At 44.0% G+C, this 12,726-nt stretch overlaps 1 protein-coding gene across 1 annotated transcript in view; it reads right to left on the reverse strand.

Annotated features, from left to right (window-relative positions):
- Window positions 1-12,726, reverse strand: part of Dock5 (dedicator of cytokinesis 5) — a 191,672-nt gene that overhangs the window by 40,977 nt on the left and 137,969 nt on the right. The window contains exons 26-30 of the mRNA XM_036199166.1: window positions 11,997-12,133; window positions 9,559-9,654; window positions 5,564-5,662; window positions 2,505-2,599; window positions 791-869 (exon numbers count right to left, since the gene is read on the reverse strand). Coding sequence (XP_036055059.1) covers window positions 791-869; window positions 2,505-2,599; window positions 5,564-5,662; window positions 9,559-9,654; window positions 11,997-12,133 — 506 coding nt within the window. The remainder of the gene's footprint in view (window positions 1-790; window positions 870-2,504; window positions 2,600-5,563; window positions 5,663-9,558; window positions 9,655-11,996; window positions 12,134-12,726) is intronic.

A 12,726-nucleotide genomic window follows, 5' to 3' on the forward strand; every position in this document is an offset into this window, starting at 1 on the left:
TGGCTGACCTGGAACTCACTAAGTAGACCATGCTGGTCTTGGACTTACAGAGACCCATCTGCCTCTGCCTTCTGAGAGCTGGAGTTAAAGGTGTGCACCACCACACTCATTACCTGTTTTGCAGGTATTCACATAATAGGGACAGTGTGCCTATGCAACTGCTTATGTGCACATTCAGGCCTGTGTGGACAGAATCAGCACAAAATCTTAACCCTGAAGGCGAGGATGAGAGCAGCCCCCTTATCTATAGCTTTGCTTCCTGAAGTTTCAGGACCCTTGGTCTACTGTGGTCTGAAACCATCAACGCTTCACTCCTCGCTCACATGAGCTCGCAGTATCCTGCTGTAATCGCTCCACTTTGCTGTTCATTGTTGGTGTTAATCTCATACGATGTGGCAGAGGCACAAATGAAACATCCCATAGGTCTGCATGCCTAGGAACACACGAGGAACACAGTAACGAGAGGACTCAGCACTAAAGATTCAGGCTTCCGCTTGTGCTCCTGGACTGAACCTCTGAGGATCAGAGACCACTGCATCTGTATTTTCAGTTAGCTATACTCCCTATGACAGTATTGTTCGCATTTCCTTTGATGTGGGTTACTTTTTTGTGCAATGAAAACCAAACCATTTTATTGTGTCTGGAGAACTCTTTTTGGAATGTGTGCTTTGGGAAACCGGCAGACCCCTGAAACCCCTTTCTGACAGTGATGAAATCTGAAATGCCACTTTTTGTGCTGGCACAGTCTCTTGCTATGACCAAAGGCCTTCCCGATGGGTGGGGGGCCTACCTGAAGCTCGAAGCTTGCCTGGTCCATGAACCTCTTTGTGAGAACTTCAGCAAACTGGTTGATGGCACGGAGGAAAACTCTGGGGAGGAAAGAGCAGATGAAGAAGGCAACCCTGTGTTTTCCTACCTACTCTGGACACAGAACCATTACTCTGGGGCTTGGCTGTGAAAGTCAATATAACCTAACGGTGTCCTTAGAGGCCATCCACAGAGCACACTCTCCAGAAAGAGGCATACAAACTCAGTCTCTCCAAAACAAGCCTGTAAGAGCTTGGGGGTTATAGCACAAGTTAACTGAGGATGGAGCACAGACTGCAAGTCTAGGCTCTTTGTGCACCAGAGCAGGTGGTTTATACCCTGTTATGACTCTTACCTTTACAGGTAAGGCCAGCATTCTCACGAAATTGTCCTTGAATCTGTTATCTAATTGGGAAGGGACTTTCTATCAGGATAATGGAGATTGACGATGCTTATATTGATATGGCTTATGTGGCTCATTAGCAACATTCTGTGTGTGTGTATGTATGTAAGGTATGTAAGTATGTATGTATTCAGTTCACCTCATGTCTCTTTGACAAGCATCTGTTGCTAGGTAGCAATTCTAAGGCGCTGACATAGGTGCCCACTCAAAACCTGACTCCTGGTCTAAGAAGATTACAGCACAGTGGTGGGTACCCTTCTTAAGACCTCTGGTTGTGTTCCAACAGAGAACATGAAAAAGAATTCTATGATAGAGTTTCAAAGTGATACCGGAAACCAGAAGGAAGAAAAGATCAACAGACATTTCTGAAAGGCTGGGTATTAGAATGGAGTCCAGTCGTGTGAGGAGAATTCTGAGGGCTTGTGAGAACACTCTAAGAAAACAAGACAGGGGGCTTGTGACCTCAGTTTCTTCAAAACACGGAATTGTTCCTGGAACGTGTTTTCATGCCTCTCCCATGTGTGACAGGGGTGAGTTTGTTTCAGATTATTCATTACAACTGGCTATTGTTACCTGTTTATGTCTCTATGGGAAAAAATATGATTTCGCCACATGTGGCTTGTCTTTGTGATGGTATACAACCTGAACTCATGAAAACTTTATCCATGGGACCTTTCTTAACTCTTAGAGTATAAACTGTCTGAGGCTCTGAATAAAGTTGGCAAGAGACTTTAGTCTGGCTCGTTTATAGGCTCCCTTGTCCTAGGTCGTACCGCCTCTAGAGCAGTGACAGCTGGGGACAGAGGTTTCCAGTGGAGGAGATGTTTCAGAAGGACCACGTGAACAGAAGAGTGGTTGACATCCAGAGACAGTGGAGAAGGCATGATGGCAGAAGCAGAGGTGTGAGACAGAGAACACGTTCAGGAACCAGGAGAAGTCTGGTTGGTGCACAAGTCACATGCTTATGGAGGATGTGGCTGGAAAGGCAGGCTGAACCTTGAACACCAGGAAGAGGGGTTCACATGGAGCCACTGAGAGGGAAGTCAGAGCTGATGGCCATTGGGGATTAACATGAGCATGGTGAGGACACTAACCCAGGCCAGCAGAGACAGCAAATAGGGAGAAATCGGTAGCCTAGTGAAAAGGAGTTTCCAAACACACACATCAGAGTCAGGAAAAGCAGAAGACCCTGTTTACAGGTGCCAGGCTTGAAGCAGGACAGCCCTTGGAGTATGTACAGCAGACCAGCGCATTCAAGGTCAAATGCCTCCAGAATGACCATGGGCTCTCTCACCTGCTCTGCGTCATATTCATGACCATCCAGTCTTTGGCATACACATTCTTTCCAATCAGATCCTTAAACATAATGAAGGTTTCCATGAGGAAGTCCTGTGGAGAACAGTAGAGGAATAGTTTGGAAAACAGGCTTATCATGGTCTTTCTTTCAGCAAGTAGACAGAAGGACTCCTATTTTGGGAAAACATATCGATGGTCTCATAATTTGTGGCCTTCCCCATAAAGTTGCTATGGGCAATGCATTCTTATACATAACTGTCGGGTAATTTGACTTAGCTTTTGTTTTTGTATCATGAGACAAGATGTAATCTAAAGTGGTCTCCTGCCTTAGACTCCCAAGTAGTGTGATGATTGGTGGTCAATAGCACCCCTGGCCTATGATTTGATTTTTTTGTTTGTTTCATAGCATGATTCTGTAAGAAAAAAAAAAAACAAAACAAAAAAACAAAACCAGGAATACAATATTACTCTTATTTTACAAATGGTTTCACAAGGCTGAGAAAAACTAAATGGCCACAGAAAGCATCAGAGTGTGTGTGTGTGTGTGTGTGTGTGTGTGTGTGTGTGTGTGTATTTATTTGGTCCTCTGCTGTGTGCTGTCTGAATATACCTCTTAAACTTAAAAAGTAGTTAACAATCGTTTTAATAAAACCTTTTTTATTTCATGTGTATGGATATTTTGCCTGCATGTATATCTGTATACCACACATATGCCTGGTATCCATGAAGGCCAAAAGCTGGTGTCAGGTCCCTTAGAGCTCGACTTACAGGTAGTTGTGTGCTGCCCTGTGGATGCTGGAAATCAAACCCAGGTCCGCTGTAAGACCAGTCAATGCCATCTCTCCAGCCCCAAGTCATCAGGTTTTTACAGATCTCAGTTCAATTCTTCCTGACTAGTTAGGACAGAGGAAACGTGCCACTCGAACAAACAGGACAGCCAGAATCTTGCAGAAAAGGCTGTGTCAACGTGGCTTGTGAGAGCCACAGTGAGGAATAACACGAGTGTGCAGGGCACAGAGCCGGAGAAATGGTGAGTCTCATCCAGAGGATGTGAGCAAAAAGCAACTCAGAAATAGAATAGGCAGGCTAAAAAAAAACAAAACCTAAAAGGTTTTGAAACCATTTTTACTGCTTGGTTAAATTTAGACTTTTTCCACTAGGATGGCTGAAAAGAAAGTCTAGTTGTTTGCTTCTCAGACTCTGTGCATACAGTCCCATGAGAAAGGGGACATTGTATAGTGCTAGGCACAGGGCACAGGAGGGACAGGGTATTCCCGCCCCTATCTGCCTATCAGCTTATCTACCTACCTACCTACCACTCATTTATCTCTTCACATATACATATATGATGTATATGTATATCATTAATTTTGAGACAGAGACTCATGTAACCCAGACTGATACTGAACCAGGCTATGTAGCACAGGATAACCTTGAACTGTGAATCCAAACTGTCTGCCTGTGAACTCAGAATGTCCCTACTTTACCTGCTTTCCAAAGGAAATTAAAAACAAAAGAAAAAGAAAAAAAAATCACTAGGGTATGTTCATACAGCCCGCAAGAATGGGACTATTGTTACAAATAGTTATTCTTCATAGGCTTTGACCCCAAGCACAGTACAAGGTGAGGCATTCCCATGCATGGATTCAGTCAGTGTTCACATTAGTCCTCCATGTAGACAGGATCTTACAGATGAGGTAACCGGGTCAGCAAGATTAAGTAGCTAGTTTCAGATTTCACAGAAGAGCTTAGAATGGTCACAGTTCAAACATGTGTTATCTGTGATACACCATCTGCCCTAACGAAGAGCACATAGCTGCTTCAGCGGCCTATACCACCCGCTTCCTCTGACTGCATTCTCTTGCATCAGGTCACTGTAGACACATCCACATATGGCTGACTCTTGAATCATGCTGCCTCAACTTGAGCTCTCTGCTTAAGCCACATGGACCAACACTATGAAGGCTGGGGTTGGACTAACAATGATAAATTCTTCTCATTTTCTCCTTTTATCTATACCACGTGGACACTGTAGAAAGGAGGATGGGGTGCGTGTGTGAAGGACTGTATCCATCTTGGCATACCAGCCACACATACTCAATATGGTAAGGGTGGAAAGCAGAAAAATCCAGACCAGTGGTTCTCAACCTTCCTAATGCTGCAGCCCTTTAATACAGTTCCTCATGTTGTCGTGACCCCCAACCATAAAATAATTTCATTGCTACTTCATAACTGTAATTTTGCTACTGTGATGAATCATAATATAAATATCTGATATACAGGATATCTGATACGTGATCCACAAAGGGGGTCACAATCTACAGTATGAAACATCTGATCTAAAGCAGAAGGAAGAGTGAGCTACGCATGGATGGCTGGAACCATCAGAGCATCGGTTTGCTAATCCAGGCCATGCCTTGCCCACATCAGAGAATGTCTTTACCAACAGCTTAATTCCACTAAGGTCTCCCTGGAGACCTTAGATGCATGCTCATAGAAGCTATGAAAACAACTTTTCTTTTTAAAGCAACAGGAAATCATTTCCAAATGCTGTGAAGGGCAGAGGGGCAACCTCTGCTTACTTCCTCCTGAAAGAGACGATGGCTAACCACATTCTGAGGAACCAGTACATTCAGCCTCGGAGATTCCATGCATGGTAGCAGGAACCATCACCTCCTCTTAAATGAGATACATACTTTTTAGAGCAAAAAGATGTCCTAAGTGTTTCAGAAGAAGGTCCACACATGATGGTCATCTAGTACAGTTGTTGCACTCTTGCTTAAATTCTATCAAGTTGAAGTAAGCATCAACTCCTTTTTGTGCCCGCTATGGACAGCTATTCACATTGTAGTGGTTGGGAAGGGAGCCTTGAACTCATGATGCTCAACCTCAGTTACTGGTCATTTAATGTAAGAAAGTTTCAGAGGGGTCTAGCGGAGCTCAGGAGATGAGGCAGGAAGATCATGAGTTTGAGGTTGGTCTGGGCTACTAGACAAGAATCGTCTCCAAAACAAACATACGCTCTAACATTGCCAAGGCCCAGAGCAGACAACTTACAATGATGTCCTGTCTGGTTTTGAAGGTGGTGATGTAGTGGCCATAGTGGTTGTCCTCCATCTGCCGTAAGATAGCGATCATGCAAGCCACAAAGCTGCCCTGCAAGGAGAGAAGCTGAGTCAGGGTTCCTGATGAAGACAGACTTTGGGCATCGTGGACTTCGGAGTTTTCTACCCATGGCACTCTACAAAGACACTGGGAACTGGAAATACTACTTCCAAAGGTCGAAAGGCATGTATGTGTTTTGCAATTTGGCTTCAAGCACATCCTAGTGTGAGTTAGGAAACTGGAGCCCTAGGCATCCCACCAAGGGCCAAGACTTCTGGATTCCTCTAGGTGTAGGGAGGGGCATTAACTCAACTAGGTTACCAGTTAAGATAAACTAGTTGGTGGGTTCTGAGTCCCTGGTTGGGGCAGAGCTGAGGAGCTTTTGGGACAATGTCTGGCATACACAGATGGGTTAAATCTGAAGGTGGGATGGTGGGGAAGAGTAGAGAGAAAAGAGCAGCTGTCAGGGGACATCTGAAATGTTGGGGTAGTTTTAATTTCTGGAGCATTTTAGGTTTAGGGGTTTAGGAGTTGAAGATGCACAATCAGTAAAATTTACGCAAATAGTCCAAAATACCCAAAACTACAAATTTTGAAATCCCTTAGTCCCAATTATTTCTGACAAGGGATATTTAATCTGCAGCAATTCTGAGGAGGAGGATGGGGTGAGGAGGACAGGAACCCTAGCATACCATTGCTCTTATTCTAAATTCCTCTGGACAGTTACATCTAGTCTGTGAACCACATGGGACTCTGCACCCTACTCTAAGAAAGAAGGCAAAGAACTCCACAATGACTATAATATCTCCTTGGCAAGGTCCAAGCTGCACACTCAGAGAGCTCTTCCCTCAGCTACACACGGTTTTTCCACAGACCTTATTTTCTAGCCAGAGGGAAAAATATACTGCCCCCTTGTACTCATGTAAATACAAAAGCCACACAAATTTAAATGAATTTAGCACAGAGATGATGAAATACTGCCATGCTGAGGAAGGAAAGAGACACCACCCGTACACTCCCTCTGAATGCCCATTTTAGACTCTTTACTTAAAATACTTATTTTTCCTAACCAAAAGGCAATGTAAACTGTATTAAGCTTTAGACATATTTTACAAATTATTATAAACTCTGCATTTACACAACAGTCAAATACTATTTGTGTCTCTGGGCTCTTGCCTACTCTGGATTTGGGATTTCACTTTTGTTTAATTTGCATTTCTTTTGTTCTGAATTAAATATTCCATCCATATAGTTTTGGTTATTTTATTTCCATTTTGCTTTTTCATTCATAGTCTTTTTTATTTTTGGTTTTTGGGAAAGGGTTGCTGAAAGCCTAGGCTCCCCTCCAATTAATTCCCTATGTAACAGAGGATGATCTTGAACTCCAGCTCCCCCTTCCTGCCTCCCAGTGCTGGGCTATAGTTGCTTATAGCCATGTTGATTCATTCGGTACTGGGGATCAAACCCAGGACCACATGTACACCATGCAGAATTCTCTCAGTTAAGCTACACTCCATCCCATGTGTTTACATTCTTTACTTATTTAACTAAAACATTATCTTCTTATTGGCTTACAGTAGTCTTTGTATATTAAGTCTATTAGTGACTTTCCACATGTGGTGTATGACCTTGACTTCACAAACCTATTTTCAAATATAGAAGTTACATTTTTAATCAGGAAAAAGCTGGTTTTTCTTCTTTTTTAATATTTGGAAACTCAAGAAGCCTTTTCTTATAGGATCAGGTACATATCCGTTTATGTTTTATTCAGGCTGCTCTAGCATTTAACTTTTCACATACAATTTTTCATTTCATTTGACATTTATCTTGAAGGTATAGCACCAAATGAAAGACAAATAATTTTTTCCACACTATTCATTTGCTTTTCAAACTATCTTAATTCAAAAATCTTCAGATTCTTTACAGAAAGGTAAGGGCCTTATCATAGAGTCAAAACTCTACCTCTAAGTCCCTTGGCTCTGTCTTACTTAGGAGTCAATACACACAAAGACACACATGTTGTTGGAGAGCTTCTCTCCAGGTGCCACCAAGCTCCCACGGTCCCACAACCCACTTATAAAATAATCACTCAGACACTTATATTACTTATATACTGTATGGCCGTGGCAGGCTTCTTGTTATTTACTTCTATCTTAAATTAACCCATTTTTATTAATCTATACTTTGCCACCTGGCTCATGGCTTACCAGTACCTTACATCTTTCATGTCATGGCTGTGGCTGGCGGTGTCTCTCTCTCTCTCAGCCTTCTACTTCCCACAATTCTCCTCCTCCTTGTCCTGCCTACCCTATCCTTCCTGCCTGGCTACTGGCCAATTAGCACTTTATTTTATTTTATTTTATTTTAACCAATCAGAGCAACACATTTGACATACAGAAATTCCCACAGCACACACACATATACACAAATACAAATGTAAACACACACATATAAAAATACACACATGCAGAGCCATACACATATACATACATTCAATTGCAGGAGTCTAATCTGATTTTAATTATTCCTTTACAATGTGACAAGTTATGACTTACACTTGAATGGTCATTTATATGCATCTCATTTATTTTCATGCTCATGTTTGTGTGACTCAGTGGATGAGAATTCCCCTTTAAATACCTAAACCTCTGCTATCACTTGACAGGAAGGCCATTGAATACACTTATTTCTAAACCACCTGTTAGTAAAGGGCTCGTTAGTTCATTCGCTTCTCCCCCAAACTTTTCTGGGTTTCAAAGAAATGCTGGTCATTTCAGCTAAATGTGACAATTATGTATGACTAGTCAAACACCATTCTGGACACTGAGATGTGCGTATGAACACACACCACTGCCTAGAAGGCCTGTTTGTTTCAAGCGTTCTCCAAAATCCCCTTTACCTGGGCAGGCTGGCCACACCCCCAACTCTGCGCCAGGAGAAAGACAAAGAGCACACAACAAAGGTTGCTGATAACCTCATGTCCTTGGGCTGCTGGGATGGCTCAGCAAGCAGAGGTGCTGATGGCCTCAGTTTGATCCCTGGGACACACTTCGTGGAAGGAGAGAAATGATGCCTGAAAAGTTGTTCTCTGACCTCCACACACGCATCATGGCACACGTATGCCCTCGTATACACACATACATACACACACACCAAATAAATGAATGAATTTAATTTTAAAGAGAACGTTGTGCCCTTGAGAACAGCTGGAGGAAGTGCCTGCAGAGGGAATGGGAAGCCGAAAGCTCAGCCATGGAGAGAAAGCTCGATCTCTTGGAGAGCTCCTGGCCAACTGCTTCAACTTCACCAGCTAATTGCAGCTGGATGCTTGGGGTCTCCTACTGGAGGCTCCCTTTGCTTGCACTCACTGGGACTACTCCAGCAGCCTCTGCTGGATGCTGGAAACTCCTGATTTAATGATATCATGCTATCTGTCTGCTGCTTCTCACTATCTGCTACTTGCTATTCAGTCTAAATCACTCAAGCATTCAAAAATCCAAACTGTGGCTCTCTAGATCATTCTTTGGACCACACAGAACAGTCCTCTAATTAAAGTCTAACCTCAGCTTTTGGTGTAATCGCTAGAGGTTTTTGTACTATAATCACCACACCACTTAGCTTCTCATCATTATTCTGGCATCAATTTTACCCTTTACTGACAACTATTTAGGTCTAGTGGATAGGGCACCGGCTTTTCTAAAATCACACTGATCACAAACTCTTAATGATAGCTGCTTTTTTCCTTGAACTAAAAGGGCCTGGTGGCTGCGTTTCCTGAAGGAAATCCAATCCAACCTGGGGCAGAAAGCTCATGTAGAAGCTGAGATATGTTTAGAACTCAGAACTATCATATGATATTGCAGGGGGGCAGCATGGGTTCAGTGCTGAGCCACTGGTGAAACGGAGTGAGACCTTGTGCCTGCAATGTGGGCTACCAGAAGACTCACAATGTGAGGGGACTGTCGGCTCATCCCAATCACAGTCCGGTTGATCCTTCTCAACAGCCTCTCCATGATCAGCTGGACGTGTGCTGAAGTGGGGCCCTGCAGGAGAAACACAGCTGTGATGTCATTCCCAGCTAAGGATGCAGAGCAGATGAGGGGTGCCCTGGACAGGCAGGCATATGCATGGGAAGTAAAAGAAAACGCTGTATCTGTGCAGGGGCAAAAAACCAAAAACTAAACAAAAAGAACTCCCGAAAAACAGAACTCAAGGTTAGGGGGTCTGTTGTGCAATAAATGTTGTTGACTCCTTGTCATTACAAGTATTAGAGCCCTAACACCCTATAATATCAGAGGACTCTGGGAGGGAATTAAAGTCACAAGGGTGAGGCCTTGATCTGACAAGATTAGTGCCCTTATTAGAAGAGACTCTAGGTGGGTTGGGTATACATTAACTCTATACTCTCTGCCCATCACTTCATGTATTCATGGACTAGAGACCACAACAGCACACAGGGAGAGGGTGGCCATCCTCAAGCCTTGAGGAGTGTCCTCAGCGGAGCTCAATCATACTGACTTTCAGCTTCTAGAACTTGCAGGAACTAAACTTCTGTTAAGGCTCCCAACTCTATGGTGTGTTACAGAAGACTAGGCATCATCACTCGAGAACTTAATGTTCTAACAGTCCCATGTGACACTGAGCCGTTGTTCCACTTCACTGATCCTTAGTTTTCATCACTGTGAATGGAGGAAGGTAACAGTACTCTTATTGGACTCAACTGTACTAAGACAAAACAGCGCCAAATACGTGTGCAGGCACTAATTCCTCACCTTCCCATAGATGACATCAGGGCATCCATTTTTCCTTTGCCAATGGTATCAATTGCAGCTTCTTGGCTAGGGGTGGGAGTCTAACTTTCCCCTCTCAGTGCCAGGACCCTGCTTGGCTTAAACCTGTGGGCAGGCCTTGTTTGAGCTGCCACAGTAACAGTTACTTTTTAAAAAATGCTATGTATACATGACTGGTCACATTTTTTTTATCTGCTACTAAGTTCTTGGTTAGGAACCAAATTCCCGGTCACAGGACTATTGGAAAAACGTTTTCAACCTTATTATGTGGTTTCTACAGGTATGTGTAAGGATAAAGGAGGAAGGATTATCTATCATGAATAAATATCAAATGAACTGTACAAACAGTATGTGAACTACTGGGGCCCAAGGATATGGAAAAGACAAATATAGGGCTTAATCAGAGAAAGCAACAGTATCTTTACATACTCCTCAGGCCAAGGCTGGCATAGCAGAAATACAAAAGCACCCACAGGACTGACAAGCTGGGATAAGGTAGGTGATTGAGCCATGGTTGACCTAGCCAAGTGAAGTCCGAGTTGGCTATGAAATAAAGTGTGAGTATCTTTTGTGTTCTTTGGTGAAGTCGAATCTAAACAGACTGCTAAGAATCACAGGCCAAAGAGCATTAAGTGGTCTCTGCCCTGTGGGTACCCCTGCCCCCAGCAACCATCATGGGGAACACAGCCTACTATTTACAGTGAGATTCTTTTTCTTCTGTACCATCAGTGCTCAAGAGAACACACTCTGTGAAGTTTCCCAGCCTCTCCAATGGGGCCTGAACATAGCACACAGGAAATCCAGGCAGGACTAGCTCCCATTTTTCAAGAGGTGGGGCTGGGGTGTTCACAGAGAACACCAAAAATATCAACCTGTGCATATGTGGGGTGTGTGCCTGTGTGTGTGGAGGCCATTGCCTTTCTCTTTCTCACTGTCTTATTTGCTGAGTTAGGGGTCTCCAGTTGGATTTACAGATCACCATTTGCCTAAACTGGCTGACTAGTGAGCCTCTGGGGTCTGCCTGTCTGTACATGACAGTGCTGGCGTCACACATATATATCTGCAACCATGTTCAGATTTTACATGTGTGCTGGGAAACCTAGTTTCAGGTCCTCATGCTTACACAGCAAGCTCTTTACTTACTGAGCCATGTTCCCAGCCCATGAACTTAAACAGACTCTTTTGTTTGCTTGTTTGGATTCTGAGATGGAGTCTTACCAAGTAACCCTGTCTGGAACTCACTAGGTAGATCAATCTGGCCACAACCTCAGAGAGCTGCCTACCTTTGCCTCTTGAGTGCTGGGCTTAAAGTGTGCACTATCATGCCTGACCAACTTAAGAGTCCGTAACAATGACCTCAGTGGTAAGCCAACTAGGAAAATCCCCCAGTGAGGGCCCTCACAGTTAGTTATTTGATTGTATCTGACCCTAATGTGAGGTATGGCTTGTTCAGTCCATTCCATTCAGAAAAGGACACAGCTTGCTCTACCCCCTTAGTGCTCCTGCATTGCCTGAGATGAGGAAGGCCACAGAGTTTCCTGTTGGGGGTAAAGGGACCGGCAGAGCCTCAGGCCATAGAGGATGACTGGACTCACCACATCCTTCCTGTCCAGCACCTCTAGGATGTTGCTTAGAAGCTGTGAGCTCGCCTCATGGTCAGGTTTGCTTGAGTGGTCGTCCAGCTGGCCACTGAGCTGGTCTGTCAGCAGCGGAAGCAGCACCTCCCTGCACTCTGAAGAAGAACAGAAAATGGCTCACAGAGCATGGCTACCTCCAGACCCACTAGCGCTCTCTGCAACTATCCATGTCTCTGAACCCCCTGCAGCCGGCCCTGCCAGCAGAGCACACGGACTTCGGCATGAAGCTTCAATCTTGTCCCTGGAGTTCATAGTTTAAGAAACTCCCACCAAAGGCAGATGTGAGCATTGACCACATTCTTTCTTTTTTTCAGTGCTGGGGATTGATGGGAGGGACTCTCCCTCTATGGCTGGGGCAGACGCTTAAGCCTTAACAGTGAGTGAATTATATAACAATTTCTCTAGCTTTAAATATTCATTTTTTTCACAAATATATATAATGTGTGCACGTGCGTGCTCACATGTGTGCATGTGTGCGTGCATGTGCATGTGCGTGTGTGTGTGTGTGTGTGTGCATGTGCTTGCTTGAGTTCATATGTACCAAATGCATGCAGGAGCCCCTGGAGGCTAGAAGAATGCATCGTATCTCCTAGAGATGGAGTTACAGACGGTCGTGAATTGCCATGTAGGTACTAGGAATTGAACCTGGGTTCTGCACAAAAGCAGCAAGTGCTTCTAACTACTTAGC

Source organism: Onychomys torridus, chromosome 9 (assembly GCF_903995425.1).
Source record: "Onychomys torridus chromosome 9, mOncTor1.1, whole genome shotgun sequence".
Lineage (NCBI taxonomy): Eukaryota > Metazoa > Chordata > Mammalia > Rodentia > Cricetidae > Onychomys > Onychomys torridus.